This window comes from Dipodomys spectabilis, unplaced genomic scaffold, assembly GCF_019054845.1.
Source record: "Dipodomys spectabilis isolate Male_0828 unplaced genomic scaffold, ASM1905484v1 ptg000051l, whole genome shotgun sequence".
NCBI classification, from domain to species: Eukaryota; Metazoa; Chordata; class Mammalia; order Rodentia; family Heteromyidae; genus Dipodomys; species Dipodomys spectabilis.
The window spans coordinates 14,040,294-14,055,783 of record NW_024870728.1 but is presented as its reverse complement, the minus strand read 5'-3'; the positions used below and the strand labels follow the sequence as shown (position 1 = coordinate 14,055,783).

The window sequence follows — 15,490 nt, the reverse complement described above, 5'->3', positions numbered from 1 at the left end:
ATTAGCCATCTCTGTGAGCTGCTCAGCCAAGGGGTCCTCACACAGAATGACCATGCTCAGTGTTCCCTGGATGTCATGAACCACTTCCCTTACTGATCACAGCCAGACTGAAGGCTGTCACACAGCTGTAGGGCATTTGTTTGAACTCATAAAATTTTCTTCTTAAACTTCAGAAAATGAGTTATTTCCCTCTGATGCTCTTGATATGTGGCTTCCACTGGCCAGACTTCAATGAGTGCTTTAACAATAGGTGGACTTCAAGGTCACAGCTGTCAAGAAAAGAAACAGTTCTCTTGATTTTAGTTACTTATTCTGCAGTATCTACCATATAAAAATACCACCCCACCTCTAGCCATATATGGTCTCTTTCCTGGATGTTATCTTTCTGGTTCTTTAGAAGATAACATTGACTATCCCAAAGACAAGAAATGCAAATGTGGACTGGGAGTATGGCTCAGTGATAAAGTACATACTTAGCATGTGCTAAACCATGGGTTTAATTCTCAACACTGCAAAAAATAAGAAGTGTTAGAGTCGGGGTAAAGATATCAAGCAGTGGTAGAGTGCTTGCTTAGCATATAGGAAAAAAAGAAGGAAAAGAAAAGAAAAGGAAGAGATAAAAAGAGGTGGAACTGGGTGCTGTTGGCTCATATGTGTAATCCTAGCTACTCAGGAGACTGAGATCTGAGGATCATGGTTTGAAGCCAGCCCAGGCAAGAAAGTCTATGAGACTCTTATCACCAACTAACCACAAGAAAACTGGAAGTGGAGTTGTGGCTCAAAGTGATAGAGTGCTAGTCTTGAGCCTGAAAGCTAGGGACAGTGCTCAGGCCCTGAGTTCAAGCCCTACAACTGACAAAGTAGGGGATGGGGAGAGAAAGAGATGGAGATATGCCAGGTTACCCTAATTTCCTCAGCACACAGCCTGATGGTGGAGCCTGCACATTTTTCACTGCAGCACCCAGCACCTCCACAGGGTCCTTTCCAATTCCAGGTCCCCCACCAAGGTTTGACTGTCCTTAAATGTCAGGTCTGAGAGATAGTGAAATGCTGTGAGGAGGAAGGGCTGAAGTAGAGCTGAGAGACCAGAGGCTACATGGTATGATTAGGCCGGGGTGGGGGGGGGGGTGAGGGAAGGAAAGGCTGCTTCAGGCCCTCTCCCTAGCTGTCTTGATCCCTGGGCACACAGGTGCTGATCCAGGCCGAGGACCGAGTGCACCGCATTGGACAGACAAGCTCCGTGGGCATTCACTACCTGGTTGCAAAAGGCACAGCGGATGACTACCTTTGGTATGCCTAGCTGGACAGCTGGATGTGGAGTTGACCGAGGGTGGACACTGTTTTCTGAGCTCCGGAAGTGCTTCCACTTTTGCTGAGACCTTCAGAAACCCATTAGTCATGGCACCACAGCATGACTATGTTGGAGCTGTGACACTGGCATTCTTTGGGGACTTGCAAGGTGCAGGAGAAGGTCCTGTGGGACCAAGGGGAGGTAGCTGCTCTCCCACCTGCTCAAGAAGGAGAAGAGCACAATAGGAACTGGTTGTAACAATGTAGATGGTTTAGTTTATAAATCACTCTGTTCCCAGCCATGAAGACAGTTGTTAGGATAAGCATCCCTTTTCTCTTCTTTTCTCTTTTATGATGTGTGGGATGATCGCTGCATCTGTCATCTACATCTGCTGCTGCTGGATGCAAAGACAGACAGGCTCACCCTGGACCATGCAGTGTTCTATTAGTAGGGCTGAGATCACGTGTTCAGCCCCAATGTTTTGTGTCTGTCAACTAAGCAAAAAAAGCCCCCAGTACTCTTTCCCAGTCCCATTTCTTTGTTCCTGATCTTAAGTCCCTGAGTTATCTCCTTAGTGTCCACTAACCCCTTTGTCCAGCCTCAATGACCAAGGTGTATGACCTCTGCAGTGCACATGGACCACTCACTTCTCTGTGTTCAATGGGCTGGTTCATTGCACAGCTCATAGCACCATCAGGCTCACAAAATTCCTATAGTGAGGCAGTGTTTATTTCCTGAACATCTTCCATTAGGAAGAATATTGAACCAGTTCTGATGAGTCCTAAGGTGGAGGTTGGTTACAACTGAGAGGGGCACATATTTCAGGGTAGATCCCGAAGCCTTGTAAGATGCAAAGATGGGAACCACTTACCACCTCGCCGTCCCCTAAGGAAGAGCAGGATGGCTTCATTCTAATCAGCTGCTACTTCTAGAAAATTATGTTCACTACAGTTCATTTTTCCCTGACAGGCCCTTGATTCAAGAGAAGATTAAAGTTCTAGGAGAAGCTGGCCTTTCCGAGACCAATTTCTCAGAAGTGACAGAAGCCACTGATTACTTCCACAAGGTAAAGCCAGCCCTGACTGCCTATTTCTGGAGTGGAGGCAAGGCATCAAGCTGTCAGCCAAGCCCTTGAGACCTAGGGACACAGGGTGTGATTCACTGCTTGGGCTATCTCTGGCCCTGGGGCTTCATCTGGCCCTGGAGTTAAAAAAAGAAAAAGAAAAAGAACCTGCAGTCATGCTCAAGTCAGCCCACTATACAGCCCTTTATGGGGAAGCATTGACTCTTAATGCTTCTCACATGCCCCAGAAGAAACCAAGGCTTCCAAATGCTGCTTTCCCTTAGCCCTCCAGAAATTGAAAAATTCAAGGCAATTGTTGAATTGTCACCAAAAAAAAAAAAAAAAACCAATAGCAACACCAATCATAGCAGGACTACTACAGAACTGTCTCCAGCACAGAACAGAGAAGACCCTGAAATAGGGTACTACCTCAAAGAGCAGCTTCCCTTCTGTCATTTAATTTTATTCCCATTTTGTAATGGGGTAAACTGAGACACAATGCAAAGTCACAGGGGTATGTGAAACCCATGCCATCATGTCTATGGCATCAGCCCTCATTCTAAAGGGCTGTGACAGGCCAGAAGACATCATCCCATGACCAGATAGGCTTTGTCAGAGGGGCCCAGAGGGAGCTAGTTGATCTCAGAGTATAACCCTAGGCCCACCATGCCCTCCTTGCTTGGGCTACATGCTGATCCAGTGGCTGCCATGGCCTCCTGTGCCACCATTTAAGTGGGATACCATGGAGCAGGAGGCTTAGAGACCAGCCCAGATGGTCAAGGATTTGGGTGAGTCTGAGCCTCAGACAGGAAGGCAGCTTTGTAGCAGTATAGTCAACAGGGAACTAAGGTACCTTCTCCTTCCTCTGCAATTGCTGAATACTGGAATTTGAGTTAAATGGATGGATTTTATAGGTGACTCTAAAATTAAGAGCCTGAGCCGAGTACTTCTGGCTCATGCCTTTAATCCTAGCTACTCAGGAGGCTGAGACCTGAGGATCATGGTTCAAAGCCAGCCTGGGCAGGAAAGTTCCTGTGACTCTTATTTCCAACTAACTACTAAGAAAAAGGAAGTGGCACTGTGGCTCAAGTGGTAGAGTGCTCTCCTTGAGCTGAAGAGCGCTGAATTCAAGTCCCACGACCAACAAAAAAAAAAAGAGAGAGAAATAAACAACCACCACTAACTACTCAGAAAAAGCCAGAAGTACTTCTGTGGCTCAAATGGTAGAGTGCTAGCCTTGAGTAAAAGAAGCTCAGGGATAGCACCCAGGCCCTGAGTTCAAGCTCCTGGATTGGCAATAATAATAATAACAACAACAATAGCAATAATAATAAAGATAAAATGGAGTTTGAATATTGACTTAACAAAGAAATCCTTTTTTTCTTATTATTGGCAGTAAGACTCAGATCATATTTTTAAATATCAACTGTAAATTATCCTTTTAGACAAAAGCAATTACTAAGCCAATTTTAAAACAATCTTATTTTTAAGCTTTTGAAAGCTAATTCAGCAGAATGATGATTTTGTATGTCAATGAAATCTAGGTTGCCCTGTGCTGTTGGAAAAGAACGGTTCCCATTTGAACTCATTTTCTCATTTTGGCCTTCTCTCAGTTACTCTGAATTAGCTAAGAAATTTTACCTAAAATACAAGTACAAAATAATGCAAATGAAGCTTACCAGTATTACAAACATACCCAGATTACACCTCCTAAAACATTCTTCTTCTCTGTTAAATGAATGAATTAAAACACCCTTATATGTTAAGTAGTTGGTGTTTAGTGTAAAGAAAGGTGCAGTAAATCCAGATCCAAAGTACAGGAGCATCATAACCACTTATCCTTCACTGAAAATAGCAGCTCCTTCTCAAGGCCCTCCCATTGTAGCTCCAGTGGACCCTAAAGGCTGTGAATCTCCAGTTACTCTTGTCTACAGGGTGTTGTTGGATGTTGGAAGGCAGAAAGACAATTGGCCATGTGACTCCAGGTCCCCCTTCCTTATAATCTTGTTCCCTTGAGCACAGAGATAAAAAGGGCTCTCAGTGTTTATTTTGATTAAAAAGGTATCAGCTTATTTTTATTAAGATAGGGCTGAAATTTTCATTACCAGCTAGGGAAAAGAAAATGTTACCTCCTATAAGGGAGACAAAAGCAAAAGAGGTTATATTTCAGTATGATAGCCTTCCTTCTGAGAGGGGAAATGAAATATTAATCTGATCTTGGAATATTCTTCCAATTAATTATGCATGCTCCAAGTGTGCAGTAGAATTGCCAGTAGCTTAATCACATGCAAATTAATAGGTATTCCTACTGGCAGTGGTCTGCTACTGCCTAGTGTTGTATCCTGCTGTGATACGATTCAGTCATGAATGTGTCTATGTTAAAGTGCTGTTATCCAAGCTGGGCGCTGGTGGCTCACACCTATAATCCTAGCTACTCAGAATCGCAGTTCAAAGCCAGCCCGGAAAGTCCATGAGACTTTTTGTTGTTGTTGTTTGTGGAGCTTGAACTCTGGGCCTGGGTGCTCAAGGTGAGCACTCTACCATTTGAGCCACAGGGCCACTTCCTGTATTCTGAGTGGTTTATTGGAAATAAGAGTCTCTTTGACTCTGGAGTCATCTGGAGCTTGAACATTAACAGACACAGGGATAGGTATCCACTCTGTAAATGAGGTGGGTTAGGAGGAAGTGAGATCCTACAGCGATTTCAACACTGAAATACTGATTTGGAAAGGAAGGGAGAAAATATCTCCAACATAAATTATAGTGGAGGAACAGCTCCTTTGTTATTGTCACAACCATCCTTTTTACTCCTAACCCAGTGAGCAGCAGAAAAGATGTCAGGCACTAAGAGCGAGGGGCTGCTTTACTGGTAAATCATTTACTGAGATGGATGGTTCATTACCATGTAGCTCCAGATGGCATAAAATGTACTGTCTGTCCCCTTGGAACTCTCTTGCAGGATACACTGGAGAAAGGTCAGTGATAGAGCCTGGGTTCTTCCTTTTACTTTTTCTTTCCTTTTTCCAATGAAGGACCCGAAGCAGCAGACAATCTATGAGTTATTCCAGAAGTCATTTGAGGAAGATGGAAGTGACTTAGAGCTCCTGGAGGCCGCAGAGTCCTTTGACCCAGGAAGTACTTCAACAACCTCTGGAAGTGGTTCTCTGGGAGATACTCTGGATGAAAACACATTGGCAGCCAGTCCACCAAAGAAAGGGAAATTTGAATTTTTTGATAACTGGGACAGCTTTACTTCTCCTTTCTAAGAGGATGCAGGGAAAAAAAGGAGGGGCAATTAAAAATCATGGGATTTATTCAAAGAAAATAAGAAACTTTGATTATAATGCCTGTTCCTTTTGTCATGCAGCAGTATCTGGGTCCGTCCTCAAGCCCAGTGGTATACCAGCATTTCCATTCTCATGTTCCTAAGTGGAGACTTGCTTGGGGGCTTAATTAACCTTAGAAAAGGAGAGTGGTTTATAATTTTGGTAATTCACATTCTTTAAATAATGAAGTGCTCCCTACACAACCTCCAATACCTACATCTTAAGAATTTAATGACTATATGTATAGAGCACCTAATTTGTGCCAGATAGTGCCTAAGTACTGATAATAACTCATTGTAAAAAAGAAAAATGTGCTTTTGTGGGGTTTATTTGACAGAAGAAGCAACACTTTGTAAGTCCTCTTTTCCAATAAAGTTCTGTAAATGAACACTAAAATTTGAATTTTTTTTTAAATTTTCATGTGTCACCAATTACTCTTGACTTTCAACTGTTTTACATGTGAAAACTATTCATAGCCCACTGTCTATAGAAGCAGGTGTGGAGCCGGGCGCTGATGGCTCACGCCTGTAATCCTAGCTACTCAGGAGGCTGAGATCTGAGGATCGAGGTTCAAAGCCAGCCCGGGCAGGAAAGACCGTGAGACTCCTATCTCCAATAAACCACTAGAAAACCAGAAGTGGCGCTGTAGCTCAAGTGGTAGAGCGCTCGCCTTGAGCTGAAGAGCTGAGGGACAGCGCCCAGGCCCAGAGTTCAAGCCCCACGACCGACAAAAAAAAAAAAAAAGAAGCAGGTGTGGATTGGTATGGCACATCTCCCATAGTCTGTCAGCTCCTTAGAGTAACATGAGTAACATTATTGAATGGCAGTGTAATGCAAGCCACATGTGTGATTTTTCACTTTTCTGAAAGAATATTTTAAAAAGAAAAAAAACCCATAAAACATTGAACCCAATATATTCAAAACCTAACATTTTAACATAAACTCTGTGTGTGTGTGTGTGTGTGTGTGTGTGTGTGTGAGAGAGAGAGAGAGAGAGATGCTGGGAATCAAACTCAGCACGCTTTACATATGCTGGGCAAGGGCTGTACTTCTGAAGTTCATGCCCAGCTTTTAAAAAAAAATTTTTAATGAGAAATTTATAATTTGATCTGTCTTTTGAGACCCCAGTGCATGTATATCACAGCATTTTAGTTTGAACTAGCCATGCTTCAAGTGTTTAAGTGCCACATTTGATTGATGTCTCTTGTGTTCCCTCAGTAGAATGTCATGATGTTAACGGAGAATAAAAGGTAATTATATTAGATCAAAAGAGCTGAAGAGCTCACAGGTCAAGGTGAAGATTCTGGACTGAGTTAGAGGCATGGCTCAGGTGATAGGTTGTCTGCCAGCAAAAGCATCAGATAATGAGTTTGAGTCCTGGTTTCAGACAAAAAAAGAATCTGGATTTAGTTTTGAGTATGAATAAGTCAACAGATGTCCAGGCTGGTGGCTCATGCCTGTAATCCTAGCTATTCAGGAGGCTGAGATCTGAGGATTGTGGTTTAAAGCCAGCTCCGGCAAGACTCTTATCTCCAGTAAACTACTCAGAAAACTGGAAGTGGCACTATGGCTCAAGTGGTAGAGTTCTTGCCTTGAGCTGAAGAGCTCAAGGACAGTGCCCACACCCAGAGTTCAAGCCCCACAACTGCTAAAAAAAAAAAAAAAAAAAAAAAATCAACAAAGGGTGTGTTCAGGTTTGGTTTGATTTCTTGAGACAGACTCACTAGGTAGCCCAGACTGGTCTCCAACTTGCCATCCTCCTGTCTCTGTCTGGGAGTACACTTCTGTGCCACCACACCCAACCACTGAATGATTTTGAGCAGAGGTATGAGATGGTCTGATTATAACTTTATAAGACAGAACAATTTCACAAGAGAGAACTACTTTTCATCAATTTGTAAACAGAGCAGGATGGGCTGAGAAGGTGGCTCAGTGGTAGAGTGCTTGCTTTGCATGCATGAGGCCCTAGGTTCGATTCCTCAGCACCACATCAGCAGAAAAAGCTGGAAGTGGCGCTGTGGCTCAAGTGGTAGAGTGCTAGCCTTGAGCTAAGAGCTGAGAGACAGCACCCAGGCCCAGAGTTCAGGCCCCATAACAGAGAGAGGGAGAGGAAGGGAGGGAGTAGGGGGGAGCAGGAGGAACAGGCCATGAGATTTATATCCAATTAACCACCAGAAAAACTGGAAGTGGCACTGTGGATCAAAGTGGTAGAGCACTAGCCTTGAGCAAAAAGAGCTTAGGGACAGCACCCAAACCCTGAGTTCAAGCCCCCGACAAAAAGAACAATAATGAGCCTCACCCAGGACTCATACATCTCCAGAGACTCATCTACCTGCCCTGTCCTGACAGACTTTGGTGCAGCTTTTCTGTGAAAAAAAATCTCATTTCCTATACTTCCTCTTTACTCCAGGGATATGCTTAGGAGACCACTAGTGTCCTATTTAAATAGAAAGTGAATATCTTTAGGTTTAAAAAAATGGATTTCAATAGTAACCCTTTCTTCTCCATTTTTTTCTAACTCACAACCCTCCAGAACCATATTTCAGGAATTGCCACTGGGAATGAAGAAAAGCAGGACCTCATCCATTCCCATTTGTTGGTTGAAGACAGGATCTCACTGTGTAGCCATGATGGTCTAAGAATTCACTATAGTCCATGCTGGGCTTGAGCCGACATCCTCCTATCACAGGTTTCTGAGTGCCGTGTTCAAGGGTATGTACCACCAGGTCTGGCTTCAATTGTACCTTATGATCTCCCTCTGGCCTGCTTTTTATATGCCTTCCCTTTCCTGGATGATAGTTGATTTCTACCTCTAGTGCTATTCCAAGACACCTTCACAAGGAAATAAGAGCTCCCATTTGCCTTAATCCTGTTGTTCGAGAATTCTCATGTCTTTTTCCTCCTTGGCTTCAGATGAACCTTTTTTCTTCGATCAGTGGAGAGAGAAATTGTATTTCTTGGGGCCATCTTGGTCTTAGTTTTGTCTGTACATCCTTGTCCTCCCGCACCTTTGATGCTTTTTGAAGAAATAAGTGTCATCTTAGGTTTACCCCCATCTTCTCATTTCCCACCAAGTTTAGGATTACGAATGTAGGAAGAGTTTTAAAGGGGGTTGATGGAGTAGTCTTGCACACTCGGCCTTTGTCTTGGCTTTATGTTTCTTTATGGGGTCTCAGTGAAGAAAATGAATATCTAATCTTAACACAAAACAGTGAGAAGCCTGTGAGTCAGTCTTCTAGGATTATACAGCCATTGTATTTTTTAAATTTTTTTTTTTTGTCGGTCGTGGGGCTTGAACTCTGGGCCTGGGCGCTGTCCTTCAGCTCTTCAGCTCAAGGCGAGCGCTCTACCACTTGAGCTACAGCGCCACTTCCGGTTTTCTGGTGGTTTATTGGAGATAGGAGTCTCACGGTCTCTCCTGCCCGGGCTGGCTTTGAACCGCGATCCTCAGATCTCAGCCTCCTGAGTAGCTAGGATTACAGGCGTGAGCCACCAGCGCCTGGCTATTTTTTAAATTTTTATTTTCTTGTAAAGATGCTGTACAGAAGAGTTACAGTTATATCAGTAAGGTAATGAGTACATTTCTTGTCCAGCATTGTTACCCCTCCTTTGTTTTTCTCCTACTATCCCTTGCCTCCCTGACCTCCCCCATTCCTTTCCACCCCCCAAGCCATTGTATTTTACAGCATTGTCTGCCCACATTTCCCTCTTCAATTTCCATCCAACTGAGTTTCAACTCATGGGGCTTGAACACAGGGACTGGCTGCTGTTCCTGAACTCTTTGAATTGTAATCCTCTGATCTCAGTCTCCTGAGTAGAGAGGATGACAGTAGAGAGGATTACCTAGACAGGAAAGTTCATGACATTCAGATCTCCAAATAAGCACAAAAAAAGAAGCCAGAAGTAGAGGTGTGACTCAGAGACCCTCCGTTCAAAGCTGTAAGACCAGTGCACACACAAAAAAAGATGGGGGAAAAAGACTTTGGGTTGGAGACACTAGTAATTTACATGTGTGTGCTGGCACTGGGCTTGGACTCAGAGCTTCATGCTCTTGCTTAGCTTTTTTGCTCAAGGCTGGCACCCAGCTACTTGAGCCACACCTCCACTTCTGGCTTTTAGTTGGTTAACTGGAGATAATAATCTTTTGGATTTGTCTTCCCAGGCTAGCTTCAAACTGGGATTCTCAAATCTCAGCCACCTGGGGCTGGGAAGTTGGCTCAGTGGTAGAGCGCTTGCCTTGCATGCATGAGGCCCTGGGTTCGATTCCTCAGCACCACATAAGCAAAAAGAAAAAAGCCGGAAGTGGTGCTGTGGCTCAAGTGGTGGAGCGCTAGTCTTGAGCTGAAGAGCTGAGGGACAGCGCCCAGGCCCAGAGTTTAGGCCCCATGACCGGACCTCCCCCCCACCCCCACCCCCCCAAAAAAAATCAAATCTCAGCCACCTGAATAGCTAGAATTATAGGTGTGAGCCAGCAGCACCTGACCATTGATAATTTATTCCCAAAATCCAGAATTTCTTATAAAAACTGTTATCACATTTTCATACTGGAAATGGCCTGTTCTGAATGTTTGAATATTGTTTCATATTGTCTCCTACTGGGTGCACTGCCCGTGTAAAATGCCCTTGGAAATCCCCATTAACAGCAACAATACTGATTTTTAAAAGAAATCAGGGAAATGAGAAAGGAAATGAGGGAGGAAGGAAATGAGGGGAAATGAGGGAGGAAGGAAAGAACATATACTCCTGAATCCACTTCAGACACCCTGATTCTCAATGTCTAGGCCTCCTCTTACTGAGGCTCCTCTTCCTGAGCCTGTGGCTCTGGAACATTGTGCAGGACTGGATTTTGTCTGTGGTTACCAGGTACTTCTGTGAAGATCAGCAGGTTAAACCCTTTGTGTCTTCAGCATTATACAATTGGGAATCACACTTGTGCCCATGATTTCTTCCAAGAGTAACGTGTTCCACATGAGAACTGGTTGCCTTCACAGCTGGAACTCTTTTTGGGGGTGACTTTTAACTTATTTATTTTTCCACAGATGAAAAGCAAACTTTGAGAGCTCCTGAATAGCACTGATGACTCAAAAGAGATTTTTACCGTGACTTTTATGGGATGCATCACTGTGAATGTCCTCCACCCTTGATGGTCCTCTAATGGGGGAGGAGACTTACTGCCCCACAGATAAGACCAATTGAGACTTTATGAGAGAGACAATTTTCTGAAGTCACTTAGAGCTGATTTTATGACAGTGCTATTTGTACATCCTCAGGCTTGCTATTTAGGGAGAATTGTTCCGTTTTGATAAAATTGCTCTGAACATGAGCAATTTCCTCCCATTATGAAGTGGCTCATTTTCAGCTGCTCTCTGTCACATTCTTCTTCATACACGGCCCCACCCCCTTTCCCTAAAAGCCAGAGACAGGAGAGTATGCACAGATAGGCAGTACATTTTCTAAATGTCATCAGAATTAGGCTATAGAGAGCAAAGGGCTCACGTTAGCTCAGTGTGGGCTGCCCCAGTACCAGGCCACTGTATCTGCTCAACTGAGACAGCTCAGCATCACTCCTGCTTGGCTTAAGAGGCCCAGATTGGAACATGAAGACCACCACCAGTTTCTCAACACTTCATTGACCAATCCCATTTGTTTAAATCAATATGACTACATTTTGTCTTAATGTATAGTTCCTGGGGACAGGTATTTTTTTTGTTGGTGGTGGTGGTGGTGGTAGTCATGGGGTTTTGAACTCAGGGCCTGGAAGCTGTCCCTGAGAGCTTTTTTGCTCAAGACTAGCACTCTATCACTTTGGGCCACAGCTCCACTTCTGCCGTTCTGGTGATAAGAGTCTCACAGACTTTCCTGACCCATCTGGCTTTGAATAGCCATCCTTAGAACTCAGCCTCCTAAGTAGCTAGGATTACAAGTGTGAGCCATGGTCACTCAGCAAACAAGCATCATTTTAATGGAGAACTTCTGACATCATCCTCAAGAACCTTTTCCTTCTAGAAAAAAGGGATTACTACCTTGGCTCAAGCCATTCTTCTATCCTTAGGAGGAAGAGGTGATCAGAAGGCAGAGCCTGCCATGGACTGACACACCTTACGTACATTCCACTCCCGTTGAGGACCTTGGGTGGGAAGATAGCTAACATTATGATTGTGGTTACAGAGCACTTTGCTGTTTTTTGAAGCTTTAAGCCTGACACCTCAGGAAGCATCTGGAGAGTAGGTTCTCAAGAGGCTGGAGCAGGCCATCAAAAGTAAAGAGCCAGCCAGGTGTTGGTGGTTCACGCCTGTAATTCTAGCTACTCAGGAGGCTGAGAACTGAGGATCGAGGTTCAAAGCCAGCCCAGACAGAAAAGTCCATGAGACTCTTCTCTCCAATAAACCACTTAGAAAACTGGAAGTGGGGGCTGGGAAGGTGGCTCAGTGGTAGAGCGCTTGCCTTGCATGCATGAGGCCCTGGGTTCAATTCCTCAGTACCACATAAGCAAAAAGAAAAAAGCCAGAAGTGGCGCTGTGGCTCAAGTGGTAGAGTGCTAGCCTTGAGCTGAAGAGCTAAGGGACAGTGCCCAGACCCAGAGTTCAGGCCCCACGACTGGACCCCCCCCCCCCAAAAAAAGAAAGAAAACTGGAAGTGGTGCTGTGGCTCAAGTGGTAGAGTGTTTGCCTTGAGCTGATGAGCTGAGGGACAGTGCCCAGACCTAGAGTTTAAACCCCAGGACCACCAATAACAACAACAAAAAAGTAAAGAGCCATTGGTCACTGGTGGCTCATGCCTATAATCCTAAACTATGCAGGAGGTGTAGGATCTGAAGATGGCACTGTTCGAAGCCAGCATAGGCAGGAAAGTCTGTGAAATTCTTTTTTTTTTTTTTTTTGGGGTCCGGTCGTGGGGCCTGAACTCTCCCTCAGCTCTTCAGCTCAAGGCTAGCGCTCTACCACTTGAGCCACAGCACCACTTCTGGCTTTTTACTTTTTGCTTATGTGGTGCTGAGGAATCGAACCCAGGGCCTCAGGCATGCAAGGCAAGCGCTCTACCACTGAACCACCTTCCCAGCCCCAGAGAGTGAAATTCCTATCTCCAGTTAACCACCAGAAACCAAGAAGTGGAGATGTGAGTCAAGTGGTAGAGCACCCAAAATAAGTTCAAGGACAGAGCCCAGGCCCAGAAGTCAAGCCCAAGGACCAAGACAAAAAAAACTCAAGCCAAAAATACCAAAAACAAACAAACAAAACAACCCCCCCACCCTCAAACAAACAAAACGATACTCAAGAGTCCCAAGGAGGAGCTAAATGGTGATACTCTACAGCAACAGTTAATCCCACCCAACTTTCAACTCAGACTTTAGGAAACTTCAGGCTCTTTTCATATCCATTCTTTCATTCATTCTTTCGGAACTCTGATCAGTGAAACTGAGTCACTCATAAACGTGACTGAATGTGAACATGGCCCAGCATTAGAACTTGTTCTGAGAGCTGTCTTGGATTTTTGTCACCACGATGGTCAGCAGTCAGGCATAGGGCCTAACAATTTTATATAATATAGTGGAGAAAGCAATGCGATTCGGCAATGGGCTAAAGGTTTAAGGACTTCGCTAAGTCAAGCATCTAGTAAGCAAAGTTTTCTTGTGGACAGCCTGGAGGAAATCATTGTAATATGCAAACCGGCCTCCAGGGGGAGTAAACTGCAGGAAAACCTCCAGGCGATAGAGCTGAGTTCCTAGCGAGGTCGTTTCACCACTTCCGGTCTCCTGCCTAAAACCGCGCCTGCGCGGGACGGCCCTTCCTCTCTGGGCCTGGACCTGAGTTACGGCAATATGGTGAGCGTTGGTTTTTCTGTGACATAAATCTCTATCCATCCGCATCCGTCCTCTCGGTGTTTTCGTCTACACCGTCCTCCATCTATCTGTGTTGTCTTGCATTCCACCCCGGCGTCCGTGTCCTCTTCGCGTTTGTAGGCTTCATTCCAGGGACGGGGGCGGCTTGGTGGGGCCTAGCTCATCCGAACCGGCTTGTGTCAGGGCATCGGGAGGCTTGGGACACCGGTATTGCTGCACGTGGGGAAAATGAGGCCCCACCGGAGGTGAGGGGGAGATGCAAGGGCCGACTCCATGTTGTTACTCCCATTCCTCCGTATAAACAGGCCAAACGCACCAAGAAGGTCGGCATCGTCGGTAAATACGGCACCCGCTATGGTGCCTCACTCCGGAAGATGGTGAAAAAAATTGAAATCAGCCAGCACGCCAAGTACACCTGCTCCTTCTGTGGCAAGGTAAGGTGGGGTCAGAGCTGTCTGATGGTTGGGGCAGAAGTTCATTCCAGCTGAGGCGTCCTTGCAAAACTTGCAGTTGGGCATAAATAAGGATTTGGTCCATTGTGTTCAAAAGTTGGTTTTCCTTACTTGTCTTCTCAAAATCTAAGAAAAGGTTTTTGTTGTTTGTGCTGAAAATTACTTCTTTTGTAGACAAAGATGAAGAGGCGAGCAGTGGGCATCTGGCACTGTGGTTCCTGCATGAAGACAGTGGCTGGTGGTGCCTGGACCTACAAGTGAGTCTTACTTTGTGGTGCTTAGAGCTATTTGTGGACCAGACATGGACTGTTTTTCTGCCTATAATATATTAGATGAGGAAGGTAAAGATGCTGGTGTTTTCTCAAATTTCTTCAGTGTTACTGTTTACTTTCTATTCAGAATAGAAATAGCTACTGAAGCAAAAGTTGGAAGAATCCTCTACACCTCCATCTTGGGGGTTTAGGGGTGTAGCATGCAAAGCAAGCTACTGAGCTATATATTCCTAGACTGAGAATCAAAATTGAAGAATTGAAGTTTAAGCTGATTTAACAATGTAAATTTTGGAGATATGTAAGATACACATAAAAGCACCTTAAGGTAAAATCAGAACAAGAGTGTTCTATTCTAACAGTGAAGTGAACGAGCATTTGTATACGTCCATATGAGGTGGTTTACTTGATAAATTTTTTTTAAGGTGTCCCTTGAATAGTGAAGCTTTTTCTTAGGGTTCTGGGGATTGTACCCGGGGTCTTGCATGTGCTAAGCAATCATTCTGCCATTGAGCTGCATCTTTTGACATTTAAATCTGTCTGGCACCTTAGTAACTCACTGTACGATCTTGGTAATTTAGTTTCTTCTGATCTGTCCATGCCCTTAAGAGTAGGTCAGGTCAGACTGTTAGCAGAAGTAAGGTTCTGAGTACAGTGCATCCTGATCAGTGTTACCCCTTCCATTGATTAACTGCGATATAGTATTGATAGACTGGAAATTCAGACTTAGAATTGTAATGTTACAATGTAGATCTTCTTGTTACTTTAATTATGTTTGAAACTGCCTTTTTCTTAACAGCACCACTTCTGCCGTCACAGTCAAGTCTGCCATTAGAAGACTGAAGGAATTAAAAGACCAGTAAAAGCTCTACCATCTGAGATGTCCCTACCCTACAATAAATGGGTTAATTTATATAAGTGTTATATTTTTTGTAGTTAATTATTAACTATTAACTATACTAATTTGTGTGAATTATTGGATTTTTCTGATGGGCACAACCTGGCACTGGTAAGATTTGGAAGTTGAAGTCTTCCTGGTTTGATTGGAAAAGTTTTTGGTGGTGGGTCAGTTATCTTGATCCAGTCTCTTCTAATCTGCTGATAAAGTGTAAGAAAAGGTAAGCCTTATGGGTGGGTGTTATATGTCTTAGGAAGTATTCTAATGATTCCACTTTTCTGAGGCATGAGGCTTTTTTTTTTTGCCAGTCCTGGGGCTTGGGACTCAGGCCTGGACACTGTCCGTGAGCTT

At 44.3% G+C, this 15,490-nt stretch overlaps 2 protein-coding genes across 4 annotated transcripts in view; both read left to right on the top strand.

Moving 5' to 3' along the window:
• Positions 1 to 6,076, top strand: part of Smarcal1 (SWI/SNF related, matrix associated, actin dependent regulator of chromatin, subfamily a like 1) — a 70,581-nt gene extending 64,505 nt beyond the window's left edge. For all 3 annotated transcript variants that reach the window (XM_042679181.1, XM_042679179.1, XM_042679180.1), the window contains 3 exons: positions 1,190 to 1,290; positions 2,261 to 2,357; positions 5,387 to 6,076. In XM_042679181.1, coding sequence (XP_042535115.1) covers positions 1,190 to 1,290; positions 2,261 to 2,357; positions 5,387 to 5,620 — 432 coding nt within the window. In that variant the 3' untranslated portion in view covers positions 5,621 to 6,076. The remainder of the gene's footprint in view (positions 1 to 1,189; positions 1,291 to 2,260; positions 2,358 to 5,386) is intronic.
• A 7,321-nt stretch (positions 6,077 to 13,397) lies between these two features.
• On the top strand, positions 13,398 to 15,159 carry Rpl37a (ribosomal protein L37a). Its single transcript, XM_042679040.1, has 4 exons — positions 13,398 to 13,502; positions 13,826 to 13,954; positions 14,147 to 14,229; positions 15,041 to 15,159. Exons 1-4 carry the CDS (start codon positions 13,500 to 13,502, stop codon positions 15,102 to 15,104), a joined length of 279 nt encoding a protein of 92 aa, XP_042534974.1. The 5' UTR covers positions 13,398 to 13,499; the 3' UTR covers positions 15,105 to 15,159.
• The last annotated feature ends 331 nt before the right edge of the window (positions 15,160 to 15,490 follow it).

What these genes read in the sequence shown, in the direction of transcription:
- Rpl37a (XM_042679040.1), top strand. An exon ending in CCTGCTCCTTCTGTGGCAAG is followed by an intron (nt 13,955 to 14,146) that starts GTAAGGTGGGGT and finishes CTTCTTTTGTAG; the next exon opens with ACAAAGATGAAGAGGCGAGC. An exon ending in GGTGGTGCCTGGACCTACAA is followed by an intron (nt 14,230 to 15,040) that starts GTGAGTCTTACT and finishes TTTTCTTAACAG; the next exon opens with CACCACTTCTGCCGTCACAG.